Raw genomic sequence first — 19,369 nt, 5'->3', positions numbered from 1 at the left:
TACTGATGATACTTACCTAAATGAGCTATTACGTTAGGGGTTCCAAAATGGTGATTTGTTTTAAAAATTTTTATTTTTGTTCTTGTATTTCTGTTTTGTGGTCCTCTTTCATAGAAGCAGTTGCATTCACTTTTTCAAATTCAATGGCATGTTTGGACAGTTTTCATCTGTTCTGTGGCAATGTTTTCCTGGTGAGTATTCTTCAGTTGTTGGAAGCTTTTGCTATTCCTTTCCTCTTTAACTTTATAGTGGATTTAATTTGATGCTGTGTATTACTCATTATCGAATGGGCTAGTTTGCATCCAAGAGGCTCCCACAGAGGAGGCCAGAGTAGCCTTCCAGATTTCCAGCCTTCCATTAGCCAGACACAGGCTGCTTCCTGTGACTACTGCTCATCCACCGGATTCTTTGTGTGGCCCTTTGTGGAGATTCCTGTCACCAAACCCTTATTTACGCAGGATTCCAGAGGCCCATGGGGCCATTGCTGTAGAGTATTCATCTCTAGGTGGTTCCTCATAGCAAGCCAAAATCCATCCCCACCCCCACCCCAGAGTGCTTCACACCCTGGTCCCTGTCCTGCCCTCTGGAGTCCCACACAAAAAGCCTTATCTCCCGTTTCAGCAAATATGAAACTATGAGACCCCCTCCAGGCCTGGTGCATTCCAACCCAGCCAGGAGGCAAGTGTGTTTCGGAAGACTGCTCCAAGTCTCCCACCTCTGAAGGTACTACCCTGCTGCTGGGATGGGCGGAGGGAGGCTCACAGGATATGCACACACTGCACAATTGCCCCAGGCGTGCTTATCTTTGCCTGTCTCTCTCTCATGCTGTTTGCCCAAAGCCCAGCTCCCAGCCTCAGACACCCAGGCATAGAACAAAAGTACAGCTGGGGAAAAAGTATAGCAGGAAATTGGAAAGAAAAGCCTGTGCATCCCTGCTTCCTGCTCAGCAAGTTTCCCAAACTCGGGGGAGGGGGGGGTCCCCAGGCAGCTCTCAAGGAAGAATGGACACAAACAAACCTTCCCAGCCAAAGTGCCCTCAGAGCTGTCCTTTGGGGACCCCAAGCTTCCCGAGAGCCCCTCAGCCATCCCCACAGGCTTTTCCCTCCGGAGGTGAGTGTATTCTCACGAGACCTACACCATCTTGGATTGGGGATAGAAGAAAGGTTTCCTCAGCACAGGAGAGAAGGACACAGGCACCTCTCATCTCCCAGGAAAAGAGTCATGGACACATCTCCTCCTAGAGGCACCTACATTGTCCCACTGAGACAGGTTAGTCAGCATGTTGTTAGGCAGAAAGGAAGGTCCCTGGTGGAATAAACAAAAGGCAGCCATATCCTGAAACTCCAAGTTCTGGAGTAACTCCTTCACTCCAGGACAAAATGTAACAGTGCTTTGAGGTTAATAAATTATCTCATAAAATTCCTTTTGTGGGACAAATGGAACAAATCTGATACATAGGAATGGGTTATTTTGCTAAGCCCTTCAGGATGGGCAAACAGAACAAATCTGATAGATGAATTCCATTAAAAGGCACCAGCCCTCTTCCCCCCAGGCCAGGGAAGGTATAAAAGTAAGAACTTTTGCGTCAGTCAGGGGGCATCCCATTCGGGAGCCTCCTCCCGCTCAGGAGCCGCATTTCTTTGCTTTTTAATAAACTACCCTCTTTTACAACTCCTTGCCTCTCCTTGGTCCACGCTTCCATTCTTCGGTTTCACGAGACACAATCCCGGCACTCACTCACTCACACAGAAAAAATCTCCTATATCACCACAACCCCTCGGGATATACCTATATTCCAGAAGGAAAAGTAACACTCTTTTCACTCCCAAGGGTTTGGAGGAAGATGGAAGTGACCTGCTGGGCGTGGCGAGAGCACCTCGTGAGGCATCCAAGACTGAGCAGAGTATGAGAAGGGCTGGACCTGGACTGCTGCAGGCCGTGGACGGGGCCTCAGGAACAGAACGTCCGTGGGAGGGCTCAGTGTGGGGCAAAGGAAACAAATAAGTTCTCTTGTCCCAGAAGCAGCTAAGTGGGAAAGGAGTGTGAGTGGCACCCAGAAGAGATAGAGCAGGCCGGGCAGACGAAGCTCTGGGCGCTCTCCTGTTTGGGGCCACAGCCAGTTGCATCATCCTTCTATTTGCATTCTGGTCTTGACCACCTGCCAGAGTAGGACATATCAGACCTGCTCCAGCTCCCTTTGTCCTGAAACTCTGCCCTGGAAGGTGATCGAAGAAGGTGCCCTACAAGGACTGAGCAGGGGAGGCAGTCAGCAGGCCAGCCAGGCTGTGCAGGTCTCTCGGCCTTCTGCTGCCGCACGGGAGAATGGAAGCCCACAATGGGTCAGCCCCGCTCAACTTCACCCTGCCACCCAACTTTGGCAAGCGCCCCACCGATCTGGCACTGAGCGTCATCCTGGTGTCCATGCTGCTCATCATGATGCTCTCGCTGGGCTGCACCATGGAGTTCAGCAAGATCAAGGCTCACTTCTGGAAGCCCAAGGGGCTGGCCATTGCCCTGGTGGCACAGTACGGCATAATGCCCCTCACCGCCTTTCTGGTGGGTAAGATCTTCCGGTTGAACAACATTGAGGCACTGGCCATCCTGATCTGCGGCTGTTCGCCTGGGGGAAACCTGTCCAACGTCTTCAGTCTGGCCATGAAGGGGGACATGAACCTCAGGTAGGCCTGGGAATGAGGGCCATATTGGAGATGTCACAATCAAGGGGAAGAGCTGGGCTAAAGCCAGGAGGAGTGAGTGGGGGCTGGGTGGATACTAGGGCAGGGGGTGGCAGGCATTTTTTGTCAAAGCTTATGCTGGGCTGGGGGCAGGAGCGGGGGTATGTCTTGGGTTAAGCAGCAAGCCAAAGGGGGTCCGGGCATCCTGGAGACCTCCCTACACCCAGAATCTCAAGTGGGACATAACAATCGTCTTGAAGGAGTACTGATTTAAACCAAAGGGGCCTGTGGGGAACTTCACCTGCCTGCAACGGTAGGCAAGTTGTCTGCTTTGAGGCCACGTTCCAGACATCTCCATGGAGATCAAGGGGGCCCCAATCCCTGCAGAGCAAGCAAGAACTTCCAAGCTCCTATCCAGGCAGATGGAATGTCTCCTCTTAGCTTCCCGCACACCCTCCCATAAGACGCAGGAACACTTCCATGCAAAGACACAACCAGGTAGATCCGAGAGTTTCCCAGCACCAGCCAGATTATTCTGGGCCTAACCTCAGCCAAACTGGGGTGTTTGGGGGGTGGGGGAGTCAGCAGCACTCCCTATGCTGACTGAGGAAACTCACCTGCAGAAGCTCCTGCCTTTATCTAAGCCTTGTCTCGGGCCTCAGTGGAGATGCTTTTCTATTCCAGGTAGGGCTGTGGATTCAGACAGTCCACCTGTGTGTCTGTCAGCACCCCACTCATTGTCAAACTTTACTGAGGAAATGAGCCAAGAAAGGACTCCCCTCCCGGTGATGCCAAGTGAGGTTAGGGTCGATTTTTAAATGAAAAACCGAAAGCGATAGTTGGGGTTTACCTGGACCTGCCATTTGAACTGCTCTGGACTCGCCACCAGATTCAGCCCTCACTGAGGTCGTTGATGGGAAGAGAGGGACACAGAGGAGGTTGGCTTGTATAGTCTCCCACGGGAACATATTCAATGTCCAACCACCTCACTGTGAGGAAGTTCTTCCCTCTGTCTAATCAAAATCCCTCCTGCTGCAAAGCAAGCCCTCAGTCTTGATCTGGCCTCTGGCCAAGGCTCGTCATGGCTTCTGTGTCCTGAGAAACCTGGGCTATATCTTAATTCTGGTTCAGAAGGGATGCAGGAAGTCAGGTGTCAGGGAAGGGGTGCTCTGAGGGCTTTGTGGGTCTGCAGAAGCAGCAGAGCAGAGTGGGACCACGTAAAGGGCAATGTGGGAGTTTTTAAGTGTGAGTGACCAGATGTCTCAGCCGCTGTACCCGGTGGGTGCTAATGAGACCTCTTCAGTCATACCTGCATTTCCGAGGCTCAAGGCCCATCCCCAGCAGGCCTCCAGTGACTCGGGAATGTGACCCCCCAACATGTTCTCCTGCTCAGCCTCCTTGTCTGGGCACCTGGGGGCTGTCGCTTCTATCTAAACCCCACAAGAGATAATGTTCTGCTGAATGTCCACCTTCCACCATAAAGCCCCTTCCCACAGACGAACCACCCATGAACATTCCGCCATGCCTCAGACCGCACGGGCAGAGCGTGAATCTCATCATCGCCCATCATGTGTTGCCAGACTTCCTATTCCAATTTGAGTTCCATTAGGACAGCTTGTCAAGTGTATTATAATTGTGACAATGATACTGACAAGAGGAAACAGCCAGGCTCTGTGCCAAGCACGTTACATGAGCTCCTCATATAGCTTCCTGTGAGGAGGTGCCCTGTAAGAGCACCATTTGAAGATCAGGAAACTGAGCCTGGAGGGCTCCAAAGCCTGTGCTTTTACTCAAATACCTTCAGGGCCAGGCGCACACATAAATGAACAAAATGGCTGAAGGCTGATTGCCAGCTTCAGAGGCACGGGCCTCCCTAAACAGGGCAGATGCCATGCATCGCCACCATGGGTGTCCCCTGGGAGCGGGAAGCCACCACTGCCACAGCTTCCCACTTTTCAAGAGAAGGTAGAAACTCCCTTTTTATGTGAAATCTCCAAATTTTTAAATATTGGTAACTCATGCAAAATTTTTAAAAACACTACGCAAGCCAAACCATACATATCAGAGGGCCAGATGTCACACAAAGGCTGCCAGTTTGAGACTTCTCTTTAAGCACAACACTATCCTATTTCCCATTTAGAGTAGGGAGGAATCTTCAAACCCCAATTCCACTCTAGACATGAGAAAGCTGAAATCCAGAGACTTGCCAGAGGTTTCCCAGAATTGATGAGAAAATGGTGTCTAGAGCCAATCCTGGGCTCTCTCTTCCCAGTGACTCTGCCTCACAGCTGGAGTGAGTCTGGGGCCACCTGCCATCACAGGCAGGCAGGAACATTCTGGGAGGCTGGACCACCAGGTGGGCCTCTCATGCCAGCCAGGCTCCTTCCTCAAGGATGCCACTTAGACAAGCTCCAAAAAATGCAGTGACCTTCAGGCAAGAGACAATGTCCTCAAAGAAGCAAGCTTGGCTTATCAGGGACAGAGAGTGCCAGAGGGAACTGGGCCCCTCTGACAACCTTTCAGTTCATCTGCTCTTCCCGACCCAGCCCACAGCAGAGACCAGAGCCAATGGCTGTGGGGACAACAGACATGGACACAACCCAAGGCTTCCCAAAGGCCTCCCCACCATGACATACATAGGAGGCCTAACCAGGATGAGACGGAAGCCATTTGGGTTCCCAGAAGTTTCCGCTTCACCACAGAGATTCTGCCGGGTCCCCTCAGTTCCCTCAGCTTCTGCCTCCAGTGCCTCTATTGACAGTGTCTCACAGCCCATCCGGCAAACACAGTGTATGGATATCCAGAAGTAGGGTCTGTGCAGTGCTCTGAGAACGTAAGCAGGGAGGAAAAATAAAAAAAACCAAATGTGTTCCTTTTCCCCTGAGCCCCTGAGAGGTATCCGGGTCCATAGTGTCACTATGTATGACGCAGGTTTCAGTCTTGGAACTAGCATCTGGACCAGTCACCTCCCATCCCTGTCCTTCAGTGTACACTGAGGATCGTGACAGTCACAGATACCAGCACGTTAGGAGGTGGGCGTGCGTCCCTGACCAGTGTCCAGCATTTACACATGTGGAGGAATTACCTGAAGGTCTAGCAACCTGGCTCCCACACCCCCCTGTGCACAAAGCACACCAAGTCCTAGAGCAAATTCCAGAACTCCTGACATGCCAAGCCAAAGTAAGCATGACTCCTCTGCCCAAGGACATCAAAACAAGCACACCCGTTGTGTGTGGCCTTTCTCCTCAGAAAAGATCAATAGCTAACACTGCAGTCTCCACGGGCCCCACCCCGATCTCATCCCCCTCTACCCGCCCCACAGGGAGCATCTCCCAGAATTTAGCACTGTTATAGTATCATTTCTACTATTTATACTACTTATGTACCTATCCATAAACAACACATACTGTTCTATTTGCATGTTTTTAAATTTTGTTATCAATGCTGTCATGCTGCCAATATCATCTCACAATCTGCTTTTTTGAAATATGGACATATAAATAAAATAGCTACCTCGTGTGTTTGAACGGCTCTATAGGTTACTTGTATTGATCCATCCTCAACTTATCGTAACTAATGTAAGTACAAACCAGAAAGTAAAAAACATGAGAATATCGGTGTTGGGGACGAGAATAGTAATCAAGATACAAAGCAGGTGTGATGACCAGGTAATCCGGTCACTTAGTAACAATGGGTAACTTGCTGCCTTCTCTCTTGCACCACCGTTATGATCCTTCAATTATCCTGTTTCTACTGCTTTGCTGCTATTTTTTATAGTCTTTCTGATCATGGCCTCTGTTTACCTCTTTTACTTGCATGTTTTTGGCTTCTGTCTGACCATCCCTCTCATGCTGCCCACTCTCAAAGACTCAGCATTCTGTCACTGTGTCTCACATTCAAACTCCCCAAGAGAGAAAGTGCTCTTCATGTAGTTAATCCTTGTTACCTCAGGCGGACACAGCCAAGTCCAGCCGTCGCCTAGGCTCTAAGGCAGACACTCTAAGGTCGGGCGCTATTCTGTGATCCAATGGGATATAGTCAGAATGGTGGGCTCACACAGTTAGCTTTCTTCCGAATGGGCGGTGCTTATGGCAAATGCTCAGAACAAAAAAAGTTCTTTTACAAAGGCGATCAGAATGGTTCCTTCCACAGGGAATCACACAGGGATTGAAGCAGCTAGACAGACCTGGGTACAAATCCTGCTTCAGCCATTACTCCCTGCGTGATCCTGAGCAAGTCACAACTCTTCTAGTCCCCAGCTTCTACATCCACCAAAGGGAGACAGTATGCTCACCTCCTGAGGCTACTGGGAAAGGAAATGGAGCAATGTATGTGAGTTGCCAGGCACACAGCCGGCGCTCAGCGAAATAGTCTCTATTAACGGGCTTTCTCTCTGCGCTCTTCCCATGTCTCCCACCCAGCATCGTGATGACCACCTGCTCCACCTTCTTTGCCCTGGGCATGATGCCCCTCCTCCTGTACATTTACAGCAGGGGGATCTATGATGGGGACCTGAAGCAGAAGGTACCCTATGGAGGCATTGTGCTGTCACTGGTCCTGATTCTCATTCCTTGCACCATAGGGATCTTCCTCAATGCCAAACGACCACAATATGTGCGCTATGTCATCAAGGTAAGAACCCGGGGTCTGGGCAGGGGGAAAGAAGACCGCTTTCATCTCAGTGTGTGGCTTGAGGCAAGTCATTTGAGCTTTTTTGTGTTGGTTTTTTTTCCTTATTAACAACAAAAAAAAGTCTACTATTGGAGTACCTACTTCATGGGATTGTAATGTACCTAAGAATACTTTTGAAAAGTCAGGAGGAAAAAAGTAAAACACCATTATAAGATATAAACATTATTTTAATAATAAAATTAAACTTTTATTATGCACCAACTAGATGCTAAGTTTTGTGCTACACTCTCTGAGGATTCACTGTCCACAAAGAGTTTATTTGCAGAAAGTGAAGTTAACACATGAGAAACAAGACTCAACACACTATACAATCAAGCATTGGCAGAATGCAAGGGGGTGAGTCTAGTGAGGGCCAGGTGGTCAAGGAAGGCTTCCTGGAGGAGACGGTCTTGAGCCAGACCATGAAGAAAGGATAGGATTGGGGTAAGCCTGGGGAGAAGTCTGAATGGAGGAGTTCAGGGGAGGACCAAGGGCAAACGTGGCTGACTAGACAATAAGCCCAATGGGAAGACGTGGTGTGTCCACTCCCAGCATTTCAGGAATGGGATGGGAGGAGCATGGAGTGAATAGGACCCCAGAGCAGTTAGGGGAGCGCTGTGGTCACAGACAGGGCATCATGCCACTGTCTTGCCCTTGGAAGGATCACGGACTCTTGGAGTGCAACCATGGTCCCGCTGCCAGCTTTTGTGACCTTAGCGCTCCGTCCCTGTCAATCTCCACTCTGGCTCACTATACATTACTGCTCAGGAAGGACTCTGCCTCCTGACATTCTGAGGTCCTGTTTCCATCCTGCCCTGGATCCACGCCCTTGGCCCAGTCTACACAGCATGCTGTTATACTTGCAAACTGAAGCTTGGCAGCAGCTTGGCCCCTAAGACCAAGAAGCTGGGTTTTCAGGGTCGTTTATTTTCACACTACCATTGTCAACACTAGTTTTCGCCCTGTCCTGGTACAGTCCTAAGAGCGTGGCCACAGCTCCCCTTCCCATCTGTTGGAAGACATGGACATCATTCCTCCTCCTGCCGTGGCTGATCCCCCACTCTGTTCTCGATGGCATCTTCCATCCTCTCCATCCTTGCTTCTCAGAGATCTCCTTTTGATCATGTTCCCTACCTTTGCAACCTTCCCCATCTCATTCTCATTTCTAGAACTTCTCTATATTAATTCTTCACAATCAGCATGATACAGGTCACAGCTCTCCTATCTTTAAAAACAAAGCAATCCCTCACCTCCCATCCCAGCCAACACCTCTCTTTCCTCCCTGCTTCCAAGCCAGGCTTTGGGAGACAACCTTCCCCACACTTTCCACTTCCACACACGGCTACTGGGGCTGCTCTCACAAGTGACCAGGCCCCCAACAATGAATCCTGCTCTTCTATCCTCCTTGGGCTCCATCCACTCAGCATCTTAATGACCACTTACTCCACTTTCTTCACCAAAACTCAATTCTTCCTTGACCTTTTGGCAGCTTTCAGTATGGTTGACTTTCCATACCAAAAGGTACGGCCTCCTCAGAAGCCTTCCCCCTCAACTTTAGTGGCTCGAGCACTCCCATTTTCCTACAACATCTCTGGCACTTCTTTTCAGACTCCCGTGTGAGTTCTTCTGGTAAACGTTACTTCTCTGCATTCAGCTCAAGCTTCTGCTTTTCTTGCCAGGCTTCCCTAAGCCCAGGATCTCCTCACCATGAGATCTCATCCATCTCAACAAACATCTACAAGTTGAGATGATTTCCAGAACTGCATCGTCAGCCCTCAACTCTCCTGACTCCAGAATCCATTTATTAACTGAGAAATCTTTCTACATGAATATCCCTCAGGCATTTAAAACACACTGTCTTTCATTAAAATCATTTCCTCCCCAAATCTGCTCTTCTCCCCCGATTATCTCGATGAATGGCATTCAATGGGCCCAACTGCCTGAGCCAGAAACCGGAAGTGATTCTCAATGCCCCTTCTCCCTCCCCACTCACACTCATCGGTGATTGTCAACTCTACCTGCTTCTGCTTGAATCCATCCTGCGTCCACTGTCTTCATTCCGGCCACTATCCTCTCTCACTAGACAACTGAGCCTTCTAACCTGGCTCCCTGACCGAGTTTTACCCTGAAGGTGGAAAGTACAAATTGTTGTCCTGTCACTCCCCTGCTTACAGCCCCTCACTGGTTCTTTACTCTCCTCCAGGATATAAACTCCTTAATGTGGTTCCTCAGGCCTTTGGTCTCAACTGACCTCTCCAGTCTCAGCTCTCTTTTTTGCATGCCATTCCCTCCACCTGGAACACTCTCCCCTCGCCAAGTCCCACCTCACTCACTGGGCTCACGCCTATTCACCCTTCACATTTCAACACAAACAGCACCTCCTCCAGGAAGCTTTCCTCAACCCACAAACCTGGGTGGGATTAGGATGCTGGTATTTACATGCATAGCACCCAACACTGGCCTGTTGCAGCATTTATCATACTGCATTATAAATACATCTCTGTTTTCGAACGTCTCTGTTGACGAACATTTCAGTTTACGAACGCTAGAAGTAAATGCTTCGGTTTTTTAACACACTTCGGAAGTCGAACATGTCATGTGGCTTCCACTGAGTGCAAGATCCTGAGGCCTAGCTGTCGGCTATTTTTGAACGTTTCAGAACTCGAACGGTCATCCCGGAAGGGATTACGTTAAAAAACCGAGGTACCACTGTACCTGTATGTTTTTATGCCCTCGTAACCTCGAGTTCCTCAAGAAGCAAGATCCTATGGCTGTGTCTTAACACTGAACCCCAGCACCTAGCACAGTGCCCCCACAGCCAACACCTGAGAAAAAAGGGCAAGTTCTGTCTCCCACATGTTAGCAGGGGGGAGAAAAGAACACAACAGAAACATGTTGTGTTCATCATTTCATTTATTCAAATAGTTTGTGGGGGTATAAGAATAAAGAAAAAAATCACAGAATGTAAAAATGTAAAGTGACCCCTGATATGACTTAATGGAACTCTGCCCTCCCCCATTTTATAGATTACCAAACCAAAAACTAGAAACCCAAGTGCAATTGATATAATATATGCCTCCTTTTTACCTCGGAATAATTTTAAAGTGTTCTGAGGACACAAAAAGAACCTCAGGTCTTAGAGTTGGAAAGGCCTTCAAGATGAAGTGCAGTCTCCTGCCTTATTCCTATTTTATAGGTAGAATAACTGAGGCCTGGGAAAGTTACTTGGCAGAGCCAGGATTATCAATCACCCTCCTGTCCGGTTGTGCTGCATATCCATTGCTCAATTCCACAGCAAAAATGGAGTCAAACTGACCCCAGAAAACATTAAAAGGGCTAAGATACACCTGGGCTGGAAAGACAGGGACTGGTAACAGAACCACAAAACACAGGTGTACACTGGACCCAATTTACCACAGCTAAACCTCCAAGGTTTAACAACCGGAGGCCAATAGCTCTATTTCTCAAATACTCCCAAACAGGAACCACTTTTGTGGGAATGCAGAGACAAATGTGAGGTCCCAATGCAAAAGCTGAGGTTTCCTTGCGTTCATGGCTTTGAGGGCCATGGTCATCCTTCATCTGCCTGTGCCATAAAATATAGTAAGTTATAAACTGAAAAATGAGCCAACAATCCTCCCAACCTCTTTGCACACTTAACCTTCCTAGAGACTTTCCAATCAAAATTATCCAATTTCTGAAAACTGGGTCTGGCAGGTTATCTGCTCAAACTCTGCTCAACCCGTTGCGCCCCCTAGTGGGAGGTTATATTTAGATGTGCCGAGAGATGATTTCAGGGACGCCGCCTTGGAAGGGCAATTCAAGTTAACACTTGACATATGCAAGGGCTTATTCAAGGCTATGTGGTCAGCTTGATGAACCTGAGCATGCCATGGCCCAGGAGCCACTTTTACCGTAAGTCATCACACTCTTTAATAAGTGTCCCCTGTTACATTGGCTCAACCAATCTGTTTGCTTTTCCTATACGTGCTGCTAGTGATGAACTGACCGGATTATCCCTTGTCACATGGCTTCTGCCAACTTGTGGCTCCTGCTACTCCAAGGCCTATCTTTTAACACTTGCTCTGCTCTCTGTAATTCTGCAAACTCCCACAATGAGAGGATCTGACTAGATGGGTCATTCACCAACCTGTGTAGGCCAACTTTGTAGGAAGATTTGGAGCCAGGTCATCTCCTGGGTCCAGCTGCTGGATTGGTTACACATGAATGAACACTCATCACAGCTTCAATCAGCTATGACAGGGCAGAGAAGTCAGGTGGTACAAAACATGGAGAAGCAACTACCTATGACCTCTGTCTCATTAGGCGGTTGTGGACATAAGATTTCCACAACTGGCAGGACTGAAAGTGACAGAATACATTGGGATGTTAATTTCCTCTCCTGTACTTATAAGTAATAACAGGAGCTACAATTTGGTGAGTGGTTCTTATATGCCCAGGTCCTGTGTTATCAACCTGAGAGGTTGAGTGACTCACCCAAATTTACATATCTTGAGACTGCCTGGGCCAGTTTTCACACCAGAGTCACACTAACGTCTGTGCTTATAACCACTCTACATCCAAGAGTGGGAGAACAAGAGTGAGGGAATGAGAGTGAATGCCCACACAAAGAAAGAGGGCATTTGGATTCATGGACAATTCCTGTAGCCCAATGTCCCCTACATTATCCATTATACTCTTTTGATGAGGTCAAAACTACTTGGTCATTAGGCAGAAGACAAATTCAAAAGGCAGAAATCCAAAAGCAGAAATCAATCTACAATGCAAGAGCAAACTGAGTAGCTCATCAGTTAAGTCTTTCAATAAAACTTGAAGGATGTGGATTATTGATGAGATCTGTCAAATTCCTTCCTATCCTGGCATGAGGCCGCTACTTGGTACATGTGATGTCTTGTATGACTACATCAGTTGGAACATGGATTTAAAACAGAAATGCAAAACTGGACGGCTGAAATTTGAGCAAAAATAAATAAATGTTAACAGGATATTGTAAATGTAATTAGTGCCACTGAATTATACACTAAAACATGGTTAAAATGGTTAACTATTATATTTTACCACAATTTTTAAAAATGACATTAGGAACATAAAATGCTACACATGTGAATGAACTGGAAACTGAGCCAATACATTTAATCATTACAAAATAAGATGGTAAGTTCAAAAAAAGTTCAGTGTGTGTGTGTGTGTGTGTGTGTATCTTTACTCAAAAGGTGAGACAGAGTGCCTTAAATTTGTGCATAAATTTTGTTTGAAGTGTGTTATACTCTAAAATGCAGACAAAAAAATGCTTATGTCGCATGCTGAAAAATCTTAACATTTTAATTTCACTGCAAATCTACCTATTGAAAATTTTAAATGGTAAACTGCAACTATAAAAAAATAATTTTTAAAATAAAAATATTGTCTTAATATTAACATATACTTAATATTATTAAAAGCAGTAAATGTTGCTTTCACAGCCTTTCCACAGCAACAGGGTGGTCCTGCATTGTTTCTGATGATGCCGTTATCACCCAAGATATTTCTGAAACTCCTTTTGGGAACTTCCTTCACATCCAATTTGCAGGTCCCTCAAGAAAGTAGGCTCCTCCCTTTACAGCTGTATACCATTTACCATCTAAAACCACATTACCTGACTTTATAATCCAACTTGTTTACCAGCTTCACTTCAAATGACTCTTGGCAACTTCCTGAAGTCAAATTCATCCTAAAATATATAAAGTCCCTGCCTGTAATGGAGGTATTGGAGACAAGTACAGATTCTAAAAATTACACGTAGTAAGTTCCAAAATATTTGGAGCAATGGCAGTACTGTAGGATTGTGTGTACAAGCTCCAGAGTTAATGACTTTGCAAGAAAACGTTTAATGTACAAGCTCCACTTCGCAGGGAGACGAAGTCATTCCTTCAGAGCCCCAGCACCTCCTGAGATGTCAAGCTGAAGCTGTGCTTGGCTGAGTCTTTAGTAACAAGTGTTAATCAGGTTTCTGTCCTCCAGTTTCCTAGCTACTGATAAGTTCAAAAAAGACGGGAAATAAAGGTCTTTTGTACTCCCTTCCACTTCAAATACCAACTTTTTAAAAAATGTTTTCCAGCTCAGTGCCCAGCGATGTTCCCCGCCCCCTCTGCTCTTCCCCTTCCCCACCACCCTTCTAATCGCCTTTTCTTCTTGTCCTCATTCGCAGGGAGGGATGATCATCACACTGTTGCTCAGTGTGGCCGTCATAGCGCTCTCTGCCATCAATGTGGGCAAGAGCATCATGTTTGTCATGACACTCCGCTTGTGGGCCACCTCCTCCCTGATGCCTTTCATCGGCTTTCTGCTGGGCTACATTCTCTCTGCTCTCTTCCGCCTCAGTGGACAGTAGGTATTGCCTTAGGTCTCACTGTCCCATGGGCCTCATTCTTGTCCGGGTTTCTCAGGAAAAGGCTGAGATCGGAGATCTGGGGAAGGCATTTTCTTAGCAATATGTTCAAATGCATCAACCGAACAAGGAACTTTGGACTGTGAGAAATATTGGAAACGGACGCAAGTGAATGGGTTAGGAACATAAATTGAGACCAAACACATCTAATCATCCAAAGAGCAACAACTCATGGCAAAGTCCTCCCTCCAGAGCCTAGATTCCATCTCCTGCCCAACTCCCTGGTAGCTAATGGCACCGGGGTAGCTCCGTGTCATGACAAGTGTTGATAATATTCTTCCTTTCCTTCTTTTCCTCCTTTTGTGCCTTGACAAGGACGCCACCAAGTGGCAGAGTAGCACTAAGTAGCACTCAGAACTGAAAGAGCTGTGGCCTCAGCTTTATAGTCTAATCCAATTCACAGACAGCTGCTCCTTTAGGGGAACAGGTGACTTGCGAGCTTGATGTGGGAACATCAAGCACCTCTCTATACAGAGCAGTACATTTCAGGAACTTTTTCGCTTTTCAGCCGTAATAGACAAATGCTTATGCAGGAGTCTATACATTAGCGGCAGCCTAGCCCAACCCCCTCCTCCACCCGAAAACTGAAGTGCTTTAAAAATACAATTTAAAAATCTTTTTGAAACAGGCTAATAAAAAACAATTACTATAGGATGCAACACATGGTGACATAGTAGTCAAAAGGCTGCCAATGACCACTCAAAGTCAATTTTCACAGAAACAGTGACACGCATCCCAACAGAATCAAGTGCCATCAAAGTAGTCTTCCTCATGTGCTGAGGCAGCTCTCAGGGGTTTTAGTAACAACTATTTTAATACACTAATTGCAACTCAATTTTTAAACTAAGTGTATTCAACATATTCACTAAGTGTAAACATCCCATTCTTTAATCCATAAAATGGAAAGCAAAACCAAGAGAATGTGTTCCAAAGACAGATAAATGGGGCTGAATTGAGGCTATTTTGGTTCCCCCCCCCCCCCAATCATGTTTTGGAGTTAAAGGTTTCCAAGCCAGAAACTTGGGAACAGGACAAGGTCCCCAGATACTTCAATCTTTTACTGCATGTTGAAGTTGTAACTGTTCTATACGTAATCCCAACCTAACAAGCCAATGAGTGATATTGGCTAACTTCATCCCCCACCAGCTGGACATTTCTCCAAATTTTAATTTGGTCGTTCTACAAAAGTAGAAAAACTGTAGATTTCCAAGCTAATAAAAAAATGATCTAATAAAAACTCCCTGACATGAATCTACTAGCCACCACTTTTCTACAGGGCTGGGTGAGTGATTTTAAGGAATGAGTCAGGCTCTCTCCCATCTTCCTGTCTTGGACTATTGAATGGGTCCTGGAGCACCTGGGAGACAGGAGACAGGCAAGTGAGGCTGCTCCTGTGAGGGCATAAGGGGCTGGTTGTGTTACCTCCACAGGTGCAGCCGCACTGTCAGCATGGAGACCGGATGCCAGAATGTCCAACTCTGCTCTACCATCCTCAACGTGACCTTCCCCCCTGAAGTCATCGGACCACTCTTCTTCTTTCCTCTCCTCTACATGATCTGCCAGCTTGGAGAAGGGCTTCTCCTCATTGCCATCTTTCGGTGCTATGAGAAAATCAAGCCTCCCAAGGGTGAGTAGACTTATTCTCAGCTCCCACATTGGAGCGAGTATCTGGCAAGGGCCTTTTGCATGGGACTATAACTCGTACCAAGTCACTAGGAACCAGGTAGCACCAAGTAGGGACCTCAAAGAGCCAAGGCTACTTCATTAACTGCATTCCGTTTCAGATGGAGTTTGCCTCATGGGACTGAGGCGATTTTGGCTGCTTTAACTGGGGAGACCATGTGTAGGGCTCAAGATGAGAAAGGACAGAACTGTCTTTGTCGTTAGATAGTTGTGAGATATGAGTTGTGCAAAAGGCCCCTTATTCACTAGAGTTCAGGAAGTTTGTATTTCAGAACTAGGTTCTCATGTCCTAGAACCAGATCAGAGCCCCAGCACCACTGGAACCTGTACATCGGAAAACATTAAAACAATGCAGCCTACTAACCCTGAATTCCAAAAAAAAAAGATTCCAATTCTGGTTACAAAGTAAACTTAAGCTTATTGAACAGTAGCTATCACAACAATCTAGTTTGATATGCCTTATACCTTAATCTGATTACTACTGGATTAGTACCATATTTTGCTGTGTATAATGCACTCCTGTGTATAATGCGCACCCACGTTTTTGGCCCAAATTTTCAGGGATAAAACTCTTAATTTTTTAATTCAAATTTTTATGTTTACATTTAGGTACTTGTTTTTTGTTTGTTTTACAAAGGAATTTTAGCATTTATTACTTTTAACTCATAAGTATAAATAAAAACTAAAAACATTTATATAGCTATGGAATTAGTACTATCCATGTATAATTAGTTCATCCTTATTTTTCTCTCACAAATTTGGGCAAAAAAAGTGTGCATGGTACACAGCAAAATACAGTAACTTCCTAGACAATTAACACCTATTTTCTAAGAGGCTCAGATCATTTCACTCTTCAAAATTTAATCAAATCTCAAGAAAGCTGAGTCCCTTCTTCAAAGTGGACTTTAACTCCAAATGTCTTTTTTTTCCCAAACCAGAGAACTCAACCTTATTTGGTAACATATATCAGTATTTTATATCTTAAACATCAAATCCTTCAACTCTTATTTACACGAACTTAACTGAGGGCTCTTTCAAGATCTTTTCTAAACCCCAAAGTTTGGTTTACACACCTAGGAGAAAGATATGACTTCCCCTGGTGGAATACTTATCTTATAGTATCGTGTTTCCCCAAAAATAAGTCCTAGCCGGACCATCAGTTCTAATGCATCTTTTGGAGCAAAAATTAATACAAGACCCGGTAAGACCCGGTCTTATTTTACTATAAGACCGGGTCTTATCTAACATACAGTAGCTAGAACACGGTATATTGAGGACGAGCTGCCCCTGAGCTTCTGGAGGGTGGTCAGATGGCTGTCGGTTAGAGCGCAAGCTCTCAACAAGGTTGCCGGTTCAACTCCTGCATGGGATGGTGGGCTGCGCCCCTGCAACTAGATTGAAAACGGCAACTGGACTTGCAGCTGAGCTGCACCCTCCACAACTAGATTGAAGGACAACTTAGAGCTGATGGGCCCTGGAGAAACAGTTCCTCAATATTCCTCAATAAAATTAAAGAACCAAAAAAACTCTACTGTATTGCACATATAAAGAAGTTGGGAGATGAAGTCATGAAGAGGAAATCCTCTGCTAATTTACTAGATCTTTTGTTACTAGTATTACCATTCCTTCGAGTTAAATCATGGGAGAGATGGTAGAGATGGAAAACCAAAGCACACTCTAGGGGTAAACTGGTATTTTTATCTTCCAGGTTGAACATGCTTTGTACTAATTCTTCCCTTTCTCCTTCCTCACCTGTGACCCTTTCAATCTTACAGATAAAACAAAAATGATCTACACAGCTGCCACAACTGAAGAGACTACTGTTCCAGCACCTCTGGGAAATGGTACCCATAAAGAGTGCTTCCCTAGCACAGCTTAGTCTTCCCCACAGTGGCCTGGATTCAGAAGGCAACCCAGAAGGCCAGTGTGGTAAACTACAGAGCAGAAAGATGAAAGAACACCAGTAGTGTCTGAGTCTTTCTGAAACATTTCCAGCAGTCACCATCAGGATCAAGCCTTGCCTTTAGGGTCTACCCTACTCATATATCCCCAGCTGAGAATTGGATATTTCAAAAATAAAAGGGCAGACTTTTAAATGACAACCCTATGAAAGCAGGAACCAAAACTGCCTTTTGCCCCTCCATCTCTAAAAAAACTACCCAATAGGTATATAAAAGGCACTGTTTCTTCGTTAGTCAGAAAATCGTTTTACCCTAGAATCAAACATCCGAATCCTGTTCCAAGTTTTGTGACTAAAAACGAAATAAATGTTCAGATAGCAGTAGGATTAGTAGACTCCAGAAATCCTAACCTTAAAAATTCAGATCCCATTCCTTCGCTTTTGACAGCACTACTGGGATTCAAGTTCGTGAGAACACAAACATGACACCAAGTATACAAAGCAGACATGATAAAATGCAAAAGCAATTGGTAAGACAAACTCAAAAAGTCAGCCATAATGAAACCAAACAATTTTGGAGAATACAATCCCAGAAATAGAGAAGGAAAACTTGAACAAGAAAAGCCAAGCAACAAAAACCAAAATTAAACAGAATTGTTTCACTTATCTAATGATCTGTCCCATCAGTTCATTAGGTACCAGTGGTTTTCACATTATACTAACTCAAAATTCCACATATTCAAAATTAATTGCCAAAATGAGTGGTTTCCCAATTCAAAGAAACTCAAATTAGAATTTTTGAAGTTCAAATTTCCTCCAATGAAATTTAAACATTTTGCTATTGGTCATGTGCAAACAAGCATTTAATGATTTAAGACAGTATTAAGACTTGCCAACAATTGACCATGCCTCTTTACTTGTGATTTTTCGTATCATTTAATGTGATGAGGTACAACTAACTGATCCCAAGACAATATTAAGGCATCAGTCTGGCAAATGTCCCGGACTACCATAGTCCCAGTACCAAACTTACGACACAGATTTGTGAAAAGGTCTACTATTTATGGTTACACACTATACCCATATTGACATATGTTCCAATTGTTCTCTAGTATCTGACATCTGCTAGGAATATCTAATATCTGCTAGGAAACTTGGTTAAGTACACAAAGTAATTATTAGCTAGTTTTTTGAGGAAGGGAAGGCTGGACTTGATATCCCTCAGTGAAGGTGGAGGGGAACATACAGTCATAATATTGTCGTCTGCGTAGTGACAGGATGATTGCTAAACTTAGTGTGATCACTGTGGTAAGGTTCATAAATGTTGAATCACTGTACTGTACACCTGAAACTAATGTAATTTGTATACCAACTACACTTAAATTTTAATATTGCAAATAAGATACATTACCCTCAAACTTTCCTTATAGATGAAAGAACTACATAAATACACAGAAAACAAAAAGTTGCCAATGCCCTGCAAAGGCTGGTCTTAGAACTGCTTTCGGCAGCCGGATGGCTCAGTTGGCTAGAGCCCGAGCTCTGAACAGGGTTGCCGGTTGGATTCCCACACGGGCCAGTGAGTTGCACCAACTAGATTGCCTATTCAATTCCCGCATGGGATGGTGAGCTGCGCCCCCTGCAACTAAAGATTGAAAACGGCAACTGGACTTGGAGCTGAACTGCGCCCTCCACTAGATTGAAGGACTTGGAACTGATGGGCCCTGGAGAAAGTTCCCCAGTATTCACCCCGCGTCCCCCCCCCCCCCCCGAAAAAAAACTGCTTAAGCTTACACCTAGATTCTCAGGTCCTGGATCTTGGAATTTAAGCTAATTTGTTGGTTCACACCAACTCCCAGTCATCTTTACCATTTGTTCAAAAAAAGGGTCTTTATTTATTGCCTCAGTGTATAATTTGTAATATTAAAATAGTAAGCCACTTGCCTATATAACTTTACTAACCAGTTACCCTAATAAATTTTTTAAAAAAGA

General features: G+C 45.5%; 1 protein-coding gene across 1 annotated transcript; it reads left to right on the top strand.

Moving 5' to 3' along the window:
• The first annotated feature begins 2,190 nt into the window (after window positions 1-2,190).
• SLC10A1 (solute carrier family 10 member 1) lies at window positions 2,191-17,764 on the top strand. Its single transcript, XM_019733652.3, has 5 exons — window positions 2,191-2,678; window positions 7,097-7,307; window positions 13,555-13,733; window positions 15,225-15,421; window positions 17,253-17,764. Exons 1-5 carry the CDS (start codon window positions 2,323-2,325, stop codon window positions 17,354-17,356), a joined length of 1,047 nt encoding a protein of 348 aa, XP_019589211.1. The 5' UTR covers window positions 2,191-2,322; the 3' UTR covers window positions 17,357-17,764.
• The last annotated feature ends 1,605 nt before the right edge of the window (window positions 17,765-19,369 follow it).

Source organism: Rhinolophus sinicus, chromosome 3 (assembly GCF_057876585.1).
Source record: "Rhinolophus sinicus isolate RSI-liver-muscle chromosome 3, RSI-T2T, whole genome shotgun sequence".
NCBI lineage: Eukaryota > Metazoa > Chordata > Mammalia > Chiroptera > Rhinolophidae > Rhinolophus > Rhinolophus sinicus.
This window is presented reverse-complemented; position numbering and strand designations above follow the sequence as displayed.

What these genes read in the sequence shown, in the direction of transcription:
- SLC10A1 (XM_019733652.3), top strand. Translation starts at nt 2,323, where the DNA reads ATGGAAGCCCACAATGGGTCAGCCCCGCTCAACTTCACCCTGCCACCC. An exon ending in AAGGGGGACATGAACCTCAG is followed by an intron (nt 2,679 to 7,096) that starts GTAGGCCTGGGA and finishes TCTCCCACCCAG; the next exon opens with CATCGTGATGACCACCTGCT. An exon ending in GAAAATCAAGCCTCCCAAGG is followed by an intron (nt 15,422 to 17,252) that starts GTGAGTAGACTT and finishes TCAATCTTACAG; the next exon opens with ATAAAACAAAAATGATCTAC.